General features: G+C 55.5%; 1 protein-coding gene across 6 annotated transcripts in view; it reads right to left on the bottom strand.

The window, feature by feature from the left end:
• Nucleotides 1-17307, bottom strand: part of RNF220 (ring finger protein 220) — a 327592-nt gene that overhangs the window by 27979 nt on the left and 282306 nt on the right. For 4 of the 6 annotated variants that reach the window (XM_075935807.2, XM_075935809.2, XM_075935808.2 and 1 more), the window contains 3 exons: nt 15956-16042; nt 14671-14726; nt 13250-13328 (listed from right to left, as the gene is read on the bottom strand). In XM_075935807.2, the coding sequence (XP_075791922.1) occupies nt 13250-13328; nt 14671-14726; nt 15956-16042 (222 nt within the window). The other 2 variants (XM_075935812.2, XM_075935811.2) reach the window with 2 other exon arrangements.

The raw sequence follows: 17307 nt of genomic DNA, 5'->3' as shown, positions 1-17307 counted from the left end.
TCTGAAGCAGGGGTGGGGAACCTTCCTGGGGTGGGCTTGAGCCTCAGGGGCCAGATCCAGGCAAGCAGGGGGCCGCATTTGGCCCCAGGCTCCCCACCCCTGATCTAAAGGGCACAGCCTCCACCTCGTCCACTGTGAAACTCAGCGTCTGGCAACCCAAGTTTCTGGCGCTCCTATGGACTGGCCATAAAGGGACACCAGTGGGTGAACGACCCACAGCGAGGCTAAAAAGGAACCTGCCCAATTTTTACTTTATATCCAGAGGGCTTTCAAGGAGGCCAATGCGATCCAATCGCACAGCTCAAAAGCCTCAGGGCTTTGCAGAACACCAGCCTCAGACATCTGTGGCAGCCCCATTCCATGCCACTCCAGAAGGTGCCGGCGCCGAGCTTGGCAGATAAGCTGGGATTTTATGTCACTGGACGAGCAGCTAAGACAGAAGGGGCCAGATCCTTAGCGGGTAGAAATCGGCCTAGCAATGCAGAAAGCAATGGAGCAACACGGATTTGCACCACCTCAGGATCCGGCCTACTGTCTCGGAGAATGCCTGTGTGGAAATGACTCTTCTGGCAAGATGTTATTATTTTAGAAGCTAGCCTCCCCATTACCAAACTAAAAATCTCATTTATTGGGTTTGTTTATAAACTAGCCTCCCTTAAAAAGGCTGATTTATAATCCTGTAAAGGACTGTCACATGTATTGGCACGGATACTAATTTATTGTTGTCTAGGAAAAAAAAAAAAGCGCCCTCCTGATTAATGCATGTTTTTGTATCGTAAGATATTAAAGAACGCCGCTTCACCTGTAATTATAGAGGATAGTTGATTTTGGCAAAGTGCCCTGGCTCCTGGTTGCCAAGTTATGAATAATACAAACGTTCCACCTTCTAATTTCCGTGTTCTAAGTTCTGGATTCGGAGCAGGGTGCGTGCTAGGGCACCCACATGGAGAGCCACAAGCAGCTCTATTTTATACTTGCTTGCACAACTTGTTAATACCAGCAGCTGCTTGGCAAGCACGCAGTTGGCTTCTGACTAATTTCATCTTGATGCAAACCAAAAGCATGGTCTCTTTTCTCCCTGCAGACGAGTTATTTCTTACACTTGCATGCACCGTCGCAATATCACTGAGGGGGGCTTACCCTAAGCCGCATGTAGGTGGGACCCGAGTATAGATTCCCCGAACAATTAAACGACAGAAGAATTAATTCCGCTTTCACACGTCCCCTGCACATCGAACCCAACAATGTCTTTCACAGAAGCAGGGAGTAAATTCAGGCGCTGGCTCATTTCTTTTTTGGCCTGCACTTTATCAGGACACACGGCCGGCCCTGATCAAAACGGAACCAGATGGCGCTCCCAACGTTCCGAAAGGAGCAAGCCGCCGAGTCCGCATGTTTAGTGGCGTCTGCGGGGTGTCCACCAGCCCCTGAAATGGATTTAACAGGAGGCTCGAGAAGCAGGCGCCAGAATCCTACGTGCGCCGTTTGGGCAATGACGGCGCTACATGAAACGAGGGAGACAGACTCCATGGGTCACCCTGGTGCAGACCGGCAGACTATGTCCCCTGCTCCGAAGAGAAACCCCAGGCCCCGCATTGCTTTAGAGCAGCAGCGTGACTCTCAAAGAAAGGCCTTACCCCAAAGGACTATTCCGCTGCGGCAAGACTGTCTGTCAAAGCAGGCCTGGCTGTTTTAGGAAATAATTTTCTAAGCCAAATTCTAGGCCAATCATATTCTAGCCCACTTTAATACAGCAGAGCCTCTTTCAAACGCACCTGCAATACTGGAGCTGCTCAAAGTGTATTTCTACACGGTAGGGGCGTGAGGCTCCCTGCCCACACAGGGAAAGCCCCCGAGGGCAGCCTGTGGAGTTGGAAACTGCAGTCCTCCTCTTTAACGCAGAGCCCAGGCTTGCAGAGACAAGCTACAGCCGCCCATCTTGTTCTCAGGGCATGTCTAACACCGGAGCCGGAGGAGTAACTTCCAGCCTGGGCAGACAGATGCGTGCCCACTCCGACTGAGCAAAAAATAGCAACGTCCCTGTGTGACGAGGCACTCGCCCCGCACAGGACAGGAAGGGGTTAACCCTACACTGTGGGCGGAGGAAGCCACTCCCCACCCCCCGCCTCACTGAGCATGCTCCAGATGTGGCAGTATAAAAGACAGCAGCTCTGCTCAGTTGGGGCAGACCGCTGAAGAGGAAGGATAGGTGCCGCCTGTTCCAGCAAAGCTCAGCAGAAGCCTGGGGCAGTAGGAACAGGAGACACTGCAGCCTCAGCCGACGCCAAGGGGATGACAGAGGCCCCGCAGGGTTTGGATGCGCCAGAGGAGCAGCAGACCGGGGAACCTAGAGAGAACAGGGACTCCCAGACCGCAGCAGCAGGGCGACGGCAGGAAGCAGCCAGTGGGGATAAAATGGCACACCAGCGAGTGGGACGAAGCTCTGGGTCAGCGTGCTTTGGACGGAGCCTAGCCCCGCTGGGTCAGCAGCCTGGGGAGGAAGAGCCTGGACCCTCCCGCTGGGGTTGTAAACCTCACCCCCCTTTTCGTGCCCGACTGGCCATTGGGTCTTACTATCCCGTGGACAAGGTCGAACGTAGGGACGTTGGTCACAGGCAGTATTGCCCCGTGGCTCAGGGCGAGCATAAGGACTCAGGCGGGGGGGCGTAGACGTAAGACTCATATGCTCCACCCCAACTGCCGAGACAGATGGGCGCACTTGCCCTGCTCAGGAGGGCTCCCCCCACCTGTCACACCGCGATGGTGAGAGCAGCGAAGTGGGCTAGCTGCTCGGAGCACGTCCCATTGGTTTTGGCAGGGCAGCCCGCTCCAGCCCACTGTCCGTTTCGCACACTAGCTCCAGTAGCGACGGTAGGCGTGGCCACTAGAGCTGGAAACGGCACCTGCCGCTCCAGTCTAGACACAGCCTAAGGACACACCCAATTCACGGACAATGGGGCACTTGTGTAGAGACCTCTATGAAAGAGCAAAGGTGGCCGAAATTTACCCTTTTATATAGGCTGGGTGTAGCCTCGTGGCCACTGTTTGCCTCGTTTAGATGAAACACGGGTGCCCCAAGGAAAATGGGGCAAAGAGAGGTTCTGCAGAGAATCCTGTGCACTGCCTGCATAGGCTGTGTTTCTACACACAATGCTTAGTCAACTTGTGGAACTCCTCGCCAAAGGATGTTGTGAAGGCCAAGACTGTTACAGGGTTCAAAAAAGAACCAAGTTAAATTCATACACGACAGATCCATTAATGGCTATTAGCTAGGCTGGGCAGGGATGCTGGGAATGGATGACAAAAGGAGGGATCACTTGGTGATTCCCTCTGGGGCACCTGGTGTTGGTTGCTGTCGGCAGACAGGACACTGGGCTAGATGGACCTTTGGTCTGACCCGGTGTGGCTGTTCCTATGTACAGTGAAATCCCTCTGGCACTTGGGGACAGAATCCAACCGCTGAAGTAAACAAGAATTTTTCAGGCTTCCAGGAATACAAAGAACTCTGTAGCTTTCTCAGGGGTTTCGCCTCTAGCGGATACATGTCACAGAACTTCCCATTATTGGCTATTGATTAGGAATTACTGGGGTGTCAGGGTAACATCTCCCCAAGGTGGCTTCCTGGAATCACGCTGATTGCCCTGGGACTTGCGCATCTCAGTTAAGGAGACGTACTGAATCGCTCCTTGTGTGCTGAACGAATGGACCGGAATTGGGGTCATCCGAGCTAGTCAGCCAGCTCCCTTGCTGTGAAGAGAAGGCAGCATAAACTCCTCGAGCAGTCTATTGCATTTACATGTTTCCTTATACTGCATTTGAACCAAGTGCTAGGCCAAAAGAAACCATAAAGCCACCAAGCCACGAGACCAAGCCACGGAGCAACGAAGGGTGACCGCATGGGGCCAGAAGAGCATTCGTATCCCAGAGAGGGAGGTTTCTGGGGAAGATCTGACATGATCAAGTGGAAACCAAGGAGAGGGAGAAAAAACGCACCATCAGAATGACGCCGACATGCGCCCTGCGTGGGTCGCAATGCAGCGCGGGCCCCAGAACTGGGAGGCTGAAAGCGCCACGTAACCTTAGAGGGACGGCAGCGTTCCCCAAACAGTGCAGCTGAGAAAAAGGAATTCGTCAGCTCCCTCCCTCCAACTATTCACTTCCCGGTTGGGTTAATACAGCTTGTACCAACCAACCAATACAGATTGGACCGTGAGCTCCAAACGCTGCCACGGCAGCCATGAGACAGCACAGAGGGCCAGGAATCCATGTTCTAAGCCCCTTACTTGCTGCAGCAAGTGCACATGAAACAAACATGTGCTTTTCTATAGCGACCGCATGGAAAATGGTACCTAATGGGGAAACATAGCCAGGCCTATGAATGCAGAGATAGGGTCCAGCGTGACTTAGACAAATTGGAGGACTGGGCCACTAGAAATCTGATGAGGTTCAACAAGGACAAGTACAGAGTCCTGCACTTGGGACGGAAGAATCCCAAGCATAGTTACAGGCTGGGGACCAACCAGTTAAGTAGTAGTTCTGCAGAAAAGGACCTGGGGGTTCCAGTGGATAAGAAGCTGGATATGAGTCTACAGTGTGCCCTTGTAGCCAAGAAAGCTAACAGCATATTAGGGTGCATTAGGAGGAGCATTGCCAGCAGATCCAGAGATGTCATTATTCCCCTTTATTTGGTTTTGGTGAGGCCACATCTGGAGTACTGTGTCCAGTTCTGGGCCCCCCACTACAAAAAGGATGTGGACGCAGTGGAGAGGGTCCAGCGGAGGGCAACCAAAATGATTAGGGGGCTGGAGCATATGACTTATGAGGAGAGGCTGAGGGACTTGGGGCTGTTTAGTCTGCAGAAGAGAAGAGTGAGGGGGGATTTGATAGCAGCCTTCAACTTCCTGAGGGGAGGTTCCAAAGAGGATGGAGAGAGGCTGTTCTCAGTGGTGACAGATGGCAGAACAAGGAGCAATGGGCTCAAGTTGTGGTGGGAGAGGTCCAGGTTGGATATTAGGAAAAACTATTTCACTAGGAGGGTGGTGAAGCACTGAAATGGGTTACCTAGGGAAGTAGTGGAGTTTCCCTCCCTAGAGGTGTTTAAGTCTCGGCTTGACAAAGCCTTGGCCGGGTTGATTGAGTTGGGATTGGTCCTGCCTAGAGCGGGGGGCTGGACTTAATGACCTTCTGAGGTCTCTTCCAGTTCTATGATTCTATGATATAATTCTATGCAGCAGATGCCCAAAAGCAGGGGACCAGAAGCTGACTCTACAGGTGCAGGACAGGATGTTTGGTCAAATCCCGCTGAAGCCTGCACGCTGGACGAATGAACATGGGAACACTTGGCTCAAACGCAGAACTCAGCCGATCATTAACAATAGTTATCATTTATATGATTAGTACGGGAGTGGGCGCCCCGACGTGGGAGGTACCCTACACGCCCTCCCCAAGGGACTCCTGCCCCCTCAAGCTTACACGTTAGGAGAAAACATTCCACCAAATCCTTGAAATGCCACCAAAAACCGCAATGGGCTCCAGAGGCCCTCGCCAGAGGCATCGTTAGGTGGAAAAGGTGGATTTTTAAGGCCACGTCCTCTCTCTGACAAGCTGCGCACACGTCCCCGGGCGGAATGAAGCTGCGAGAAGGCAGCTGTTTGTGTTTTCTAAGTTTCCGTTACCTATGGAGCAGGCCCAATATTTCACAGGGAATCATCATCCATCTAAGTGAAATACCCTCTAACGGCCCATCAGCCTCATATCCCTTTGGAAATAGCACAGCTGAGCACTGCCTGGGCCACAATTTATTTTTTACCTTCTCAGACATTGTGCTAACTCTCCAGCTCAGCGGTGACAGTCGAATTTCACACTGCGCTAGCCCCCCATCGATTTTCCACTCTCCAGAAGCAACTCTGCAAATTACAGTTAACAGCATTTCTGAAACTTTAAAAATAAAGAAGGGGGAGAACCTCGAAGGGCAAAGCGGCCTGAACTGCACCTCTGACACAAGGCCGCCCGTCCCTGATTAGTTGTGGCAGGAGGACTGGGAGTGTCCCCGAGCCAGGCGCTGACTCGGTGGAGACAGCCGCTCTCGCCTGCCGCTCCGGCGTGGTCCTGCAGCCCAAGGCCTTTAGGGTTCAGAGATAGGGTGGCCAGGTGTCCGGTTTTGAGCCAGACAGTCCGCTATTTGAGGGTTCTGTCCAGGAAACAAACTGAGAAAATATCGGACATAGAAAATGTTGGGTATTTTCTAATTAGGTCAGTTTATTATCAGGAGTATCAGGGCGTAGTTGCGAACTGCCTGGCTGGTAGATGCACGCTCGCTGCGTCAGTGTGTCCACCAGCCAGGCAGTACACAACTACGCGAGGTGGGTGGGGCAGGGGCAGGAGGGATGGGCAGCACCCCGAGATCTGCATGCGCCTGGGTCAGTCCCGCTCCCCGCCGGCCGATCCTCTCCCCACGTTTCCCCCTGCCAGCCAGACCTGGTCCCTCCGACCCCCTCCCAGCCAACCCCGCTCCCCCCGACCAGCCCTGCTTCCCGCCAGCTAGTTCTCCCCCGCCTCCTCCCAATCTCCCCTGGCATGCCCCACTGCCCCGACCCCCCACCTTAGCCAGCCCCGCCTCCCACTGGCCAGTCCCCTCCCCCATCTGAGATCAAGTGTGTACGGTATTTTTTGAGGCCATCTGGTAACCCTATTCAAAGCATTCCATGGCTCCTCCACCACGGACAGCTGCAACCAGGGAGGCGTAGTCCCATGGTCCCTTAAGCAAAGGTAGGCAGCAGGCTCGCTGGTACGGCATTGCCTTGGTGAGATTTATACCCCGCCAGGCGGCTGGGGAAACTCACCAGGATTTCGATAGCGCTAGGCTGGCGGGGGGTCTGACTGTTTTCAAGCCAGGAGGAGAAATTGCCTGTACGGGGAATAGCTTCAAACACCGCGCCCGGCTCTCTCCTGGCAAAACCATTGTGACCTTCAGCCGCGCGGGCCATGCGGACGCAGATTAACGACCCTCCGCAAGGCCAGAAACCTATTCGCCCGCCTTCCTGAAGGCAATGTTTCGTGTGGGCGGAGATCGGGGTGGGCAATCATTTCTGGCCAGGGGCCAGGCCTAACACAGAAGACGGGGGGAGGATGCTTCCGGGCTTCCCCACCCCCAGTCCACGATTGGTCTGGGGGTGGGGGAGCCCCTTTGGCTCCCCCTTCCCACGCTCCCCCACCCACAGGCCAGTTAGGGCCTGGGGGTGGGGAAGCGCACGAAGTTTCCTCCGCCCTGCCAGGAGCGCACAGCACTTGGAAGTCTCCTCCCGGCCCTGATTGGCCTGGTTGGCCCGGGGGCGGGGAGCGTGCAAAGCTCCTCCCGCCCTGCCAGGAGCACACGGCACTTTGAAATGCTGCGCGCTCCTCGCAGGGCAGGGGGAGGGCGGAGGAAACTTCGTGCGCTTCCCGCACCCCCAGATCCTAATTGGCCTGGAGGCGGGGGAGTGGCAGGGCCTCCGCGGGCCAGGTCAACCTACCTGGCAGGCTGGATCAGGCCCACAGAGGCCCTTTTGCCCACCCCGGCATAGATCCAGTGCACCGGTGATGGCATTTCCAGGCAGAGCCGTGACCTTTCAAAAAACCCACCCGCAGAAGCCACATTTTTTTTTTTTTCAATAACGGAGATTGCCTGTCTCCTAGAACTGGAAGGGACCTTGAGGTCATCAAGTCCAGTCCCCTGCCTTCACAGCAGGACCAAGTACCATCCCTGACAAATTTTTGCCCCAAATCCCTAAATGGCCTCCACAAGGACTGAACTCACAACCCTGGGGTTAGCAGGCCAATGCTCAGACCAGAGCTATCCCTCCCACATGTGACACTGCCCAGAGACAGCGCGATCCAGCCTCAACTCATCCCCTCACTGATTCTGTTCTGGTCCTAACTTGGCTCAGTGCAGGCAGATCGCGACGGAACCAAGCACAGGATCGGGACCGCCAACTGTCCTCTCTTCCAGGCAGACACCGGTCAGAGCACCACCTCCCTGTCATCGCTTCTCTTCTCCGGCGGCTTTTTTGCATTGGCACCCACGCCCCATCCGGGGCTTGCAGCGATGGAGAAGGGGGCGGGAGAGATTATCCAGAGGTGTGAATTCATGGCGTCGTCTCTCCAGTCCCCTCCCCGCAGCTCTGTCTTTTTAGACCAGGGGAAATCCTATTGCTTCAGCCCCCACCCTCCTCCCGTCTCCAGCGCCGTGTCGGAGTAGGAGAGAAGTCCCCTGAAGAGAGACACTCCTCTTTCACGTGCTGCTCCCGGTGATTAGACGCTTCAGTCCGCACCCAGCGGTGTGGCGCGCTTCAATAGTAACCAATTCCGTGCGTTTTGCTAGCTCCCCGGGAACTGCTGGTGTGAGAAAGCTGCTTCAGAAAGGTGCTGGGGACGGGGGGAGGGGACACACACACACACACAACGGCTTTCCTTCTCTAAAACCCTCTCCTCAACCCAACAGGCGTCTTGTCTAGCGAAGCATGAGGCGCATGAAGTGTTATAGAAAGCAGATAATTATAAAGGGATTTAATGCTTGGGGGGCTTAAATTGCAAGGTTTAGAGCAAAGGTAGCGTGCGGCGCTGCTTTGCTATTATGCGAGGTGCACGGACCGCGCTAACTGGAATCCAAAACAAGATTTGCTTTATATGAAAAAAAAAAAAAAAAAAAAAAGAGCACAGCCCCTTCCCACCACGGATGGCAGCCGGAGTCCTACCTCCTTCCAGTTTTGTTCCATCCCTGATTAATGATATTGTCTGGCTGATTTATGGCCCACCCCAACAGATTAGAGTTTCCCCCTTCAGCCTCCCCTCCGCTCCCCCTCCCCGGCCGGCCCAGCCACACTCTGCTGGAAATATTAGAGAATTATTAAATAAACATTCATACGTCATGTCTCTTCCCATTCTGAGCTCATCCCGGTCACCACTCAACAGCCCGGGCCTGTTTGCTTTCATGCTGACACCAAACAGCTGGAGTGATTCATGGAGAGGCTGGCTACAATGTTTCATGTCATACATCATGCTAGCAGCGCTCCCTGCCCTGACGGAGATAAACTGATCAACCACAACGGACTGGAATGAATTTATGACAACACAAAATTGAGGAAAACAAATGGGAGGTGACCCAGTGGGCCGCTCACCCAGACTCTCCGCTTGGCCTGCAATCTCGTTTGGTGGCAGAAAGCAAAATTGAACATTGGCACTCTGAATTAAGATGCTGGCTTTTAACCCCGGGGAACCTGGATTCCAAAATGGCGCCGGGTTACTTGGGAAGGAAGGAGGGAGGGAGAAAAGGGGTCACAGCTTCTGCGGCTCAAGGCGAGGCCTGACACACGCAAGTCCAGCACGAGTGGAAGAAACTGGGCACGCGTACAAACAGTCAGAGGAGTCGATTAATCTCTCCACGCCCGCTGCAGAGCTGTGTCTCCAGCCCAACCAGGCGCGTGCTTCACCTCCCGAGATCTGCCCATTTGCTGAGGGCTTACATTAGCCTCCCCCCTCCCTAACCCCCATTTCCTTCAGAACTAAACTGCGCGGCTTCAGAAATGTGATGGAGTCAAGCCTAGAGAGTCCCGCTAAATCTCAGAGTTCAGAGTAGGGATGTTAGCGGCTAGCGGGACAACCGCATAACGAACGGTCCCGGCGAGCCGCTAACTTCCCTACTCTGAACTCTGAGATTTAGCGGGATCCTCCCCCTCCCCTGCGTGCTCCGCATTTCAAACTCAGACTGGCAGGCTGGCTCCCCAGGAGTGCACTGGCTGCCGGCCCCGCCCCCGGGGGTCATCAAATAGTCGTGTAACTGCTAAGAACGGTTGTGGTTACACGATTACGAAATGAAACGATTTCTAACAACCCCAGTTCTGACCATAAAGGGATTTGTCCCCAGACCAATCCCCGGGCCGTCTTGGCAGCCAGAGGCTACTAGGGATGTTAAAATGCAGTTAACTAGGGAAACGTGTAACCGCAAGGGAACAAAACCCATCAGTTACACACGGAGGGACAATGGGGGGGGAGGAGTGTAACCGTGAAGGTTGACCCACGAGCCCAGGCTTATCGGTGAACCGTGTACACGGTTTCACGTTCCTGTCCCTAGCGGCTGCTATCTGACGTGCAAAACAGGCGACGCAAGGCGGCAGGTCACTGGTGTGGGAAACCGGCTGGAGACAACAGAGACCCGTCACGCTACATGGAGGTGGGACTTTCCTGGCATCACTCGGCTCGTCAATTTGCTTGCAAGAGAGTCTTCTAAGGAAGCCTGAAGTGCAGATTCCATTAACTTTCAACCAAAGTACATTAGCGGCCTGCCGAAACAAGGACAGCTCACTGTATCGTATTAGCTAATTAAAAACAGTCTCTTCAAGCCCAGACTTATTTTTGGAGAGGGGGGGAAGGAATGTCATTCTTATAACCGTAGGATCAATAAGTGGAATCGCTACTAACTCTATTACCCATTGTTCCAAATGGAGAGCCCCACTGACACAGGTGATAAACCATGTGCTTCTAAACTTTTTAAAATGCTAATCCGATGCTACGCGGAGCTGAACACCCCAATCAATAACAGCCAGATCTAAAAGCAAAAATTAAAGTTATGAACAACGGAGCAAAGTGCTTCGGCCTAAAACTTGCTGCAAGCGCCATCCGAAACAAGAAAAATGAAACCAATTTAGCTCCAGATTAAGAAACAGGAACTGGAGATGAATCAATTTAGCCTGTTGGGCTGGGTCACCATATATCACAGCTCCTCAGCGGAGTGGGAAGCAGCCAGACAGCATGAACCCCCCCCCCCGCCTCGCGTTCTGCAGGATTCTAGGTCTGATTGCTGTTATCAATTAACGTAACACAACCCCCTACGCAGACAAACATGCAGAGCGTCCAGGCTCCTTAACCCGCAGGACAGGAACGATTTATCACGCACACATCTGAGGGGAGAATCCATCTCCAACGCCATCTTACTTTCTGATCCCGACGGAAAGAAAAGCCTTTAAATAAAAGCGACGCAGCTCTTCTCAGCTCTTTAAATGAGCAATTTCCTGGGAAGAGTCAATAAGCCAGTTGGGGCTTACCTGTAATTTCTAATGAGCTTGGCCGGCCTTCCAGCAGCTCCAGAAGGACTGGGAGTCACAGGGTTATGATGGGATAGGACGGACAGACGGACACACACACTTCACAATGTCGTTATTTTACGCCTTGTCCGGAAACGCTTGGGGGCCCTGCAAAAGACTCTAGACCCCTGGTGTCCAACACGCTAGCCCTATGTGGCTTTTTGGCTGGTTGAGTGTGGCTAGTAGGCTCACAAAAATATTTACGTTTTCCGAATAACGTGGCTAGTTCACTTCAGCACTGGTCGGACACCACGGCCCTAGACCACGCTTTAGCTACCCTACGACGGAGGTAGTGTCAATTTCTCTCTTGGGCTCAAGTGTTTTGGAAACGGCCAAATCCGTTCAGCCCTTCCACAAGAGGGGATTAGGGAGGGCAGACCTGTTGGCTCTCAGGAGAGGTTAGGAGGCCCTGTGGAAGGCTGAGCAACACCCCAAAGGAGGCGTGAGACAGAGGCCAATGGATAATTGCGAAGGGATTCTCAACACACAGGGCTAGCTAGTTGGAAAGATAAGTCTCCCTTGAGGTGTTCTAGAACCCCCCAAAATCCTGTGGCTTTCACTCCTACCTACTGACTGGTACGCATGGAAACATCAGACGCAAACAGAGTCTGAGCAGTGTAAATAACTCACGTTTGGGACCCACGGGGAGAGGGGCTTTAGAACAGAAAAACCAGTCCCAAGACCAAGGGCAGCAGGGAATGACCTTTGCTAACACCTAACCATGCACCTTAAAGCTGCTTTCGCTGTCAGAAGACTCCCATTTACAGGGGACACCGAGGCCCGAAGTCGGGCCAGGGCAGAAAGCTGAGGAGAAGGAACTGGATTTCAGACTGGTCTGAGATGCAGTTATTTAGAATCTTCAAGCACAGTCAACCTGTGGAACTCCTCGCCAGAGGATGCTGTGAAGACCAGGACTTGAACAGGGTTCCAAAAAGAGCTAGAGAAGTTAATGGAAGTTAGGTCCATCAATGGCTATTAGCCAGGATGGGTAGGTATGGTGACCCTGGCCTCTGTCTGGGAATGGGTGACAGGGGAGGGATCGCGGGAGGATTCCCTGTTGTGTTCCCTCCCTCTGGGGCCCCTGGCATTGGCCACTGTGGGCAGACAGGACACTGGGCTGGATGGACCGTTGGTCTGACGCAGTGTGGCCGTTCTGATGTTCTTAAGTGCAGAGATTTTCCCCATCCCAAATCACCAGCACGTGGGTTTGAGATCACAGCGCCTGTCTCTTCAGAGACGTTTTATTCCTTGCCCGATCGGTGTGCGACCTTTTGATCTTAGGCGATTAGCAGCCCTCTCTTCAAAAGGGGAATTCAAACGAGCCACAGCAGCAATGGAGGGATCCGGAGAGCCCGAGGGGCCCAAGCAGCTCGCGTTTCCTCACAAGGCTGTAGGAGGAGGGTGGGGAGGGACAAGCCACCCTGAGGCAGGAAGAGGGCATCCCCAAAGGAGAGAACTCTGACCCAGCCAACAGCGTGACATGGCTCCACCCCGGCCCTGCCACGTCCACGCTGCAGCGGGGAGGAGAGCACAGCTGTGCAGTCTGAATGCTGGGTCCAAGGGCTGCCGATGCGACATGCTGGGATCCTGGGAGATGGAGGCTCAGGGAGTCTCATTAGGAGCCCTTGTCTGGCTCCTCCAGGAAGAGCATTCAGCCTTTGCCCTCAAAACGTGGCCTTCGGGTCTCTCGCGAGCCCTGCCACGGAGAGGAGCTGGAATAAGCAGGGCCCACGGCAGGGTCTGAGGGGGGAAGGGCCGCGAGCACAGGGGGCTTCCTTTCGGAGCGGGATCCGGAGACCACAGGGCACTTCCAAATACAACACGTGGTCACCCCGCCTCCCCCCCCAGGCCTGCGGGAGAGGACCGCACTGAGCGCCCAGGCACAGAGGCAGGCATAGCTGCCAGGCATGAATACCCGCAGGCCTCGGCCCACGAGGGCAGGGACCCTGCTGTCAGACACTTCACACGGTGGGTGCTGAGTGGAGAGGCTGATGTCTGGGACGGAAGTAACATTTCAGGGCTAGCTGGTTCAGTGCACAAGGGTGCCTGCGTGCCCCTCCGAGTCACCCGGACAGGTGGGGTCAGGGCGTCCCCTCCCCACAACGGGCCGGGCTGTGGCGCTGTATACTCACTTCTCAATGTCGCTGTTCTTACAGGTCTTTTGCAGAGCCTCCTGCTTACTGCTCTCCCCGTTACTCGTCGAGGGCATTTCTGTGGAGGGAAGGACAGGGCGTTTGGTAAAAGGAATGGTCAGACCGCAGATGGAAAAGTCTACACGTGTTAACAGGTGCAGGAGCAAAGGAGCCGCTTTACTGTCAATCCCCAGGGAGAAGGAGGAGTCCCACAATACGTGCTCCTGGCTGGCTGAAAGGCCTGTGCCTCAGACGGCGTCCCAAAGATCCAGCAGTTGCCACGTGGCCGTCCAGCTGGTTGTGCCAGTGGCGCTGCGTTTCAGAAAGGGTTTGCTACCGCATTCTGCGGCAAGTCCTCCGATTCCCTCCCGACTCTTTCACCCAGTCTGTCCTCGCCTCTGCTCGGTTACGGTCTCGTGTGGATGCTGATGAGCAGAGGCCTGGGCGACAAGGGCCCAGCGTTCTAGTCCTGCCCTGGGTCTCCTGGGAGACTGAGGAAAAGTCTCCTAACACCGCTCCGCTTGCTGCCCCTTCTGCACAGCAGGGACGGCAGCGCGTACCCAGCGAGGGCTCTCCAGCCGCAACGTGCGGGGTGTCATTACGGTGGGCCTGCTCACTCCCCCCGCTAGTTTGTTGCTGTAGGATGAGGTATGTGCCCATGGGCTGCCAGCATTTACAAATCAACTCCCGCAAAGAAAGGGGCTTGAGTTGTGGCCCACAGCGATACTCATTTGAGAGCCTCCGTCGTTCTTCGGGGGCTGAAACCTGCATTTGTCTGAGCTGGCGTCTCAGAACGGGGAAGGGGACAAGGCAGCACTGAACAGGCGTCGGGGTCAAGCCCACAGCGCCCACGGGAAGTGGCTTACGGGGACTGGAGAGAACAACCCAGGGTGGTATGGCTGCTGCTGGGGAGAGAGCTAGCAAGGGGGAACTTCCATCGTCACATCCCTCCAAGCCACGACTAGACACACCTGCCCCCCGGCCACCACCCTCACTCCTTGACTGCCGGCCTGAGAGCTCCCTGTCTCGGACCTGTGGTGCCGGGAGACAAGCCACGGCTCCCACCACGAGTGACCAACTGCCATCCTGGTTCCCCAGGCCCCGTGGCTGCTCTTGATCTGGCCTCTGACTGAGCCTTCCCGGGCTTTGGGGCTCAGGGTGGGCCCCTCGAAGGCCCGTGGTGAGGAATAGCCGGGGGGGCCTTCTCAGATGGACAGGGTGTTGCGAGTGCCCATGTGAACAGCGGTCCGGTTGGGATGAAAGGGCCACGCATACCCCAAATCGCCAGCTGCTTCCCTCCACCGGCCGTCGCGACGAGCCCTGACTAGGCAAGTGCCCGCAACGTGCACAAAGTGGAAGATCACCAAGGCCCCCACCATCCCAACCTGCCAGAGAACAGGCATTTGTGGGCGAACACTCACCATCGCTGGCCCACTTGGAGAACTCGGGTGTTATTCGGGTACTGGGCGTGCCGCCGCTGGAAGCAGAGGAGAGAGACAGCGCTGAAAGCGGATCAGGAGGGGCCTGGCCCCAGCGGCGGGCACGGGCCTCGTAGGGATCAGCAGCTTAAATAAAAACACTCCCTCCCGCTGACCCCTGTGGCGCGTCAGGAGCTCTCAACGTGCCTCACTCCTGTGGGTCCAGGCCTGGTGCCTGCCAGGCCCTCTGTACTGAACCGCACCGCGGCTGGGTTGGTGACTGGAGGCTTCGGGTCCCAATTCGGAGGCCGAGTTTTGCAGCCAGGCAAAAGACTCTATGGCCGATGGCTTCTTTCTAGGCTGAAATAGCCTCTCTAGGAAGAGCCCGCCTTCCCCCAGGCACGGCCGTTTCACGTTTGGGGGAGCCGCTGCTCTAAAGCGGAGAGGCTGCGGTCGTGGCCCGTGACTCGGGAGCCCGTCGCATCGAGGAGGCAACAGCACAGGAGACATCTGAAAGGAGCCTGGGTCATCGTGCTCCCTGCGTGACATTGTCAGCTCCTGGCGCTACACGGGTTACACTAAAAGGGTCGTCTAGCCTCCGGCTTCCGGGCAGGAGCTAATCATCAGACTCTGCCTTTCTCCAGACCCTGGGCCGGAATTTCAAAGCACTTTGCAGAGATTAAGTACAATCGCCCCCCTCTTACAGCTGGGCAAATGAGCGGGCGAGGGGATCCGGGGCCACAAGGCAACGCAGAGCATGTAGGAACGTCACCTCGTAGGTACCAGGGGTCGCTCTGCCCCCAGCCCACACCCGACAACTGTCTGCAGGCCCCCAGCCCCGTAGGACCACCTGCCCCTCTGGCAAGGGGGCTGCTTCTACCTCATTCTGCCACACAGGGTTTGGCCACTGCCGAAGGCAAAGCGCCGACCGGCCAACCGTGTGATCCTGCAGAGCCAATCCCGTGTGTCTAGAGAGGAACCGAATGTCAAGGCATCCTCTGCGGCAGGCTAAGCAGCTGGAAAGCTTCCTTTCACTGCGCTATCCGTCCCTCAGCCGGGGCCTCCCAGCATCACGCAGTCAGAGAGACGGGGAACCGAAGCCCTATTCCCACGCAGGGCCGAGGGCTAGAAACCAGCCCCAGACCCCTGTGAACAGCCACTTTGTTGTCTGCCTGGCGTGGTTTGCCTGTCCCGGGCGGGGTCACAGCCGCTTGACCCAACAGGGATTCCCCCCTCGGCTCACGCCTGGCCAGCATGGTGAACCCGATGCCAGAGGCCCCACACTTACTTTAAGACGGCGCCGCGGAGAGCCTCCCGCTCTTTGGCTTCGCCCGGCTCTTCCCCGGTGCACGGGATGATATCGGCCTCCGTGTACCTGCGCACAGAGGGTTAAGGAGCAACACAGCTTGCCCAGGGCGAGGAGGGGAGGCAGCACATCCCACCTACTGCACAGCCCCGGGACTCGGCTCAGCCAGCCGGCCGCGGTACAAAGGATGCAGAGCGAGGTCATTTGGACGCGCTTGCCCATGTTTGATTTCGGAGAGCACAGGGATCATGGTAACAGACACACAGGAAGGCCAGGCCCTGTGCCACGTGGAGCGATTCCTTGGGTAGCAACACAGGGCAAGAGCTGTTCTGAGAGAGAAAGGCTCAGGCTCCTGGGGTTTTGGGTTTTAGAATATCAGCCTCAGGGCCCGATCCTCTGCACAGGCCACCAGCTCCGGGAGAGCGACGCGCCAGCTGGTGCAGGTTTGATTAAATCCCGGAACAGAGCCAATAAGCCACACCACCCCCAAATTCCAGAGGCGAAAGGATGGGTTCCCAAACTGGGGGGCGTGAAGACATTCCAGGGGGCGCGCGAGGCAACCCAGCCACGCCCCCATCAAGTTTTGCTTTTTTTGTGTGTGTTTGTGTTTTGCTGGTGGGGGGCGTGAGGGTTTTTCAAAAATCAAAAAGGGGTCGTGATGCCGAAAAGTTTGGGAACCACTGGCCTAAACCAAGGGTGGGGAATCCATGGCCCCCAACTTGCCTGGATCTGGCCCCTGAGGCTCAGAGCTCCTGGCACTCCAGCCCTTCTACAGTCCTCTCATGGGGCTGGAGCACACACAATCTACCAGGCGGCACCCCTGAGGCTCTGGCGTGCGAGGGGAACGCGGGAGGGTCTCTCTCCTCCTCAGTCATGGGTCTCATCCGGGAGGGTTTGGGGTTTTCTTTGCTTCTCACTTGTGTGTAGCCCCCGACTGATTTTTCTGTGGCTCAGCTGTCCCCAACCCAAAAAAGGTTCCCCACCCTGCTCTAAGCCCTGCCTTGAGGGAATTCAGATCCCATGGCTGCTCCACCTCCTGCCAGAGGCTCTCCTTGGCCTCTGAGGGCAGGACAAGCAGCAACGGGCTTCAACTGCAGCCAGGGAGGTTTAGGTTGGACATTAGGAAAAACTTCCTGCTTGTCAGGGTGGTGAAACACTGGAATAAATTGCCCAGGGAGGTTGTGGAATCTCCATCACTGGAGATATTTCAGAGCAGGTTAGACAGACACCTGCCAGGGATGGGCTAGACCAGTGTCTCTCACCCTTTTTTTTTTATAAAGTACCCCTTTAAAAAATTATAAGTACCTGCAGCACCTACAGTTTTCAGACACACC

This window comes from Pelodiscus sinensis, chromosome 9, assembly GCF_052426305.1.
Source record: "Pelodiscus sinensis isolate ZL-2025 chromosome 9, ASM5242630v1, whole genome shotgun sequence".
In the NCBI taxonomy this organism is placed as follows: Eukaryota; Metazoa; Chordata; order Testudines; family Trionychidae; genus Pelodiscus; species Pelodiscus sinensis.
Note: the sequence above shows the minus strand (reverse complement) of the source record. Positions and strands in the feature narration are given on the sequence as shown.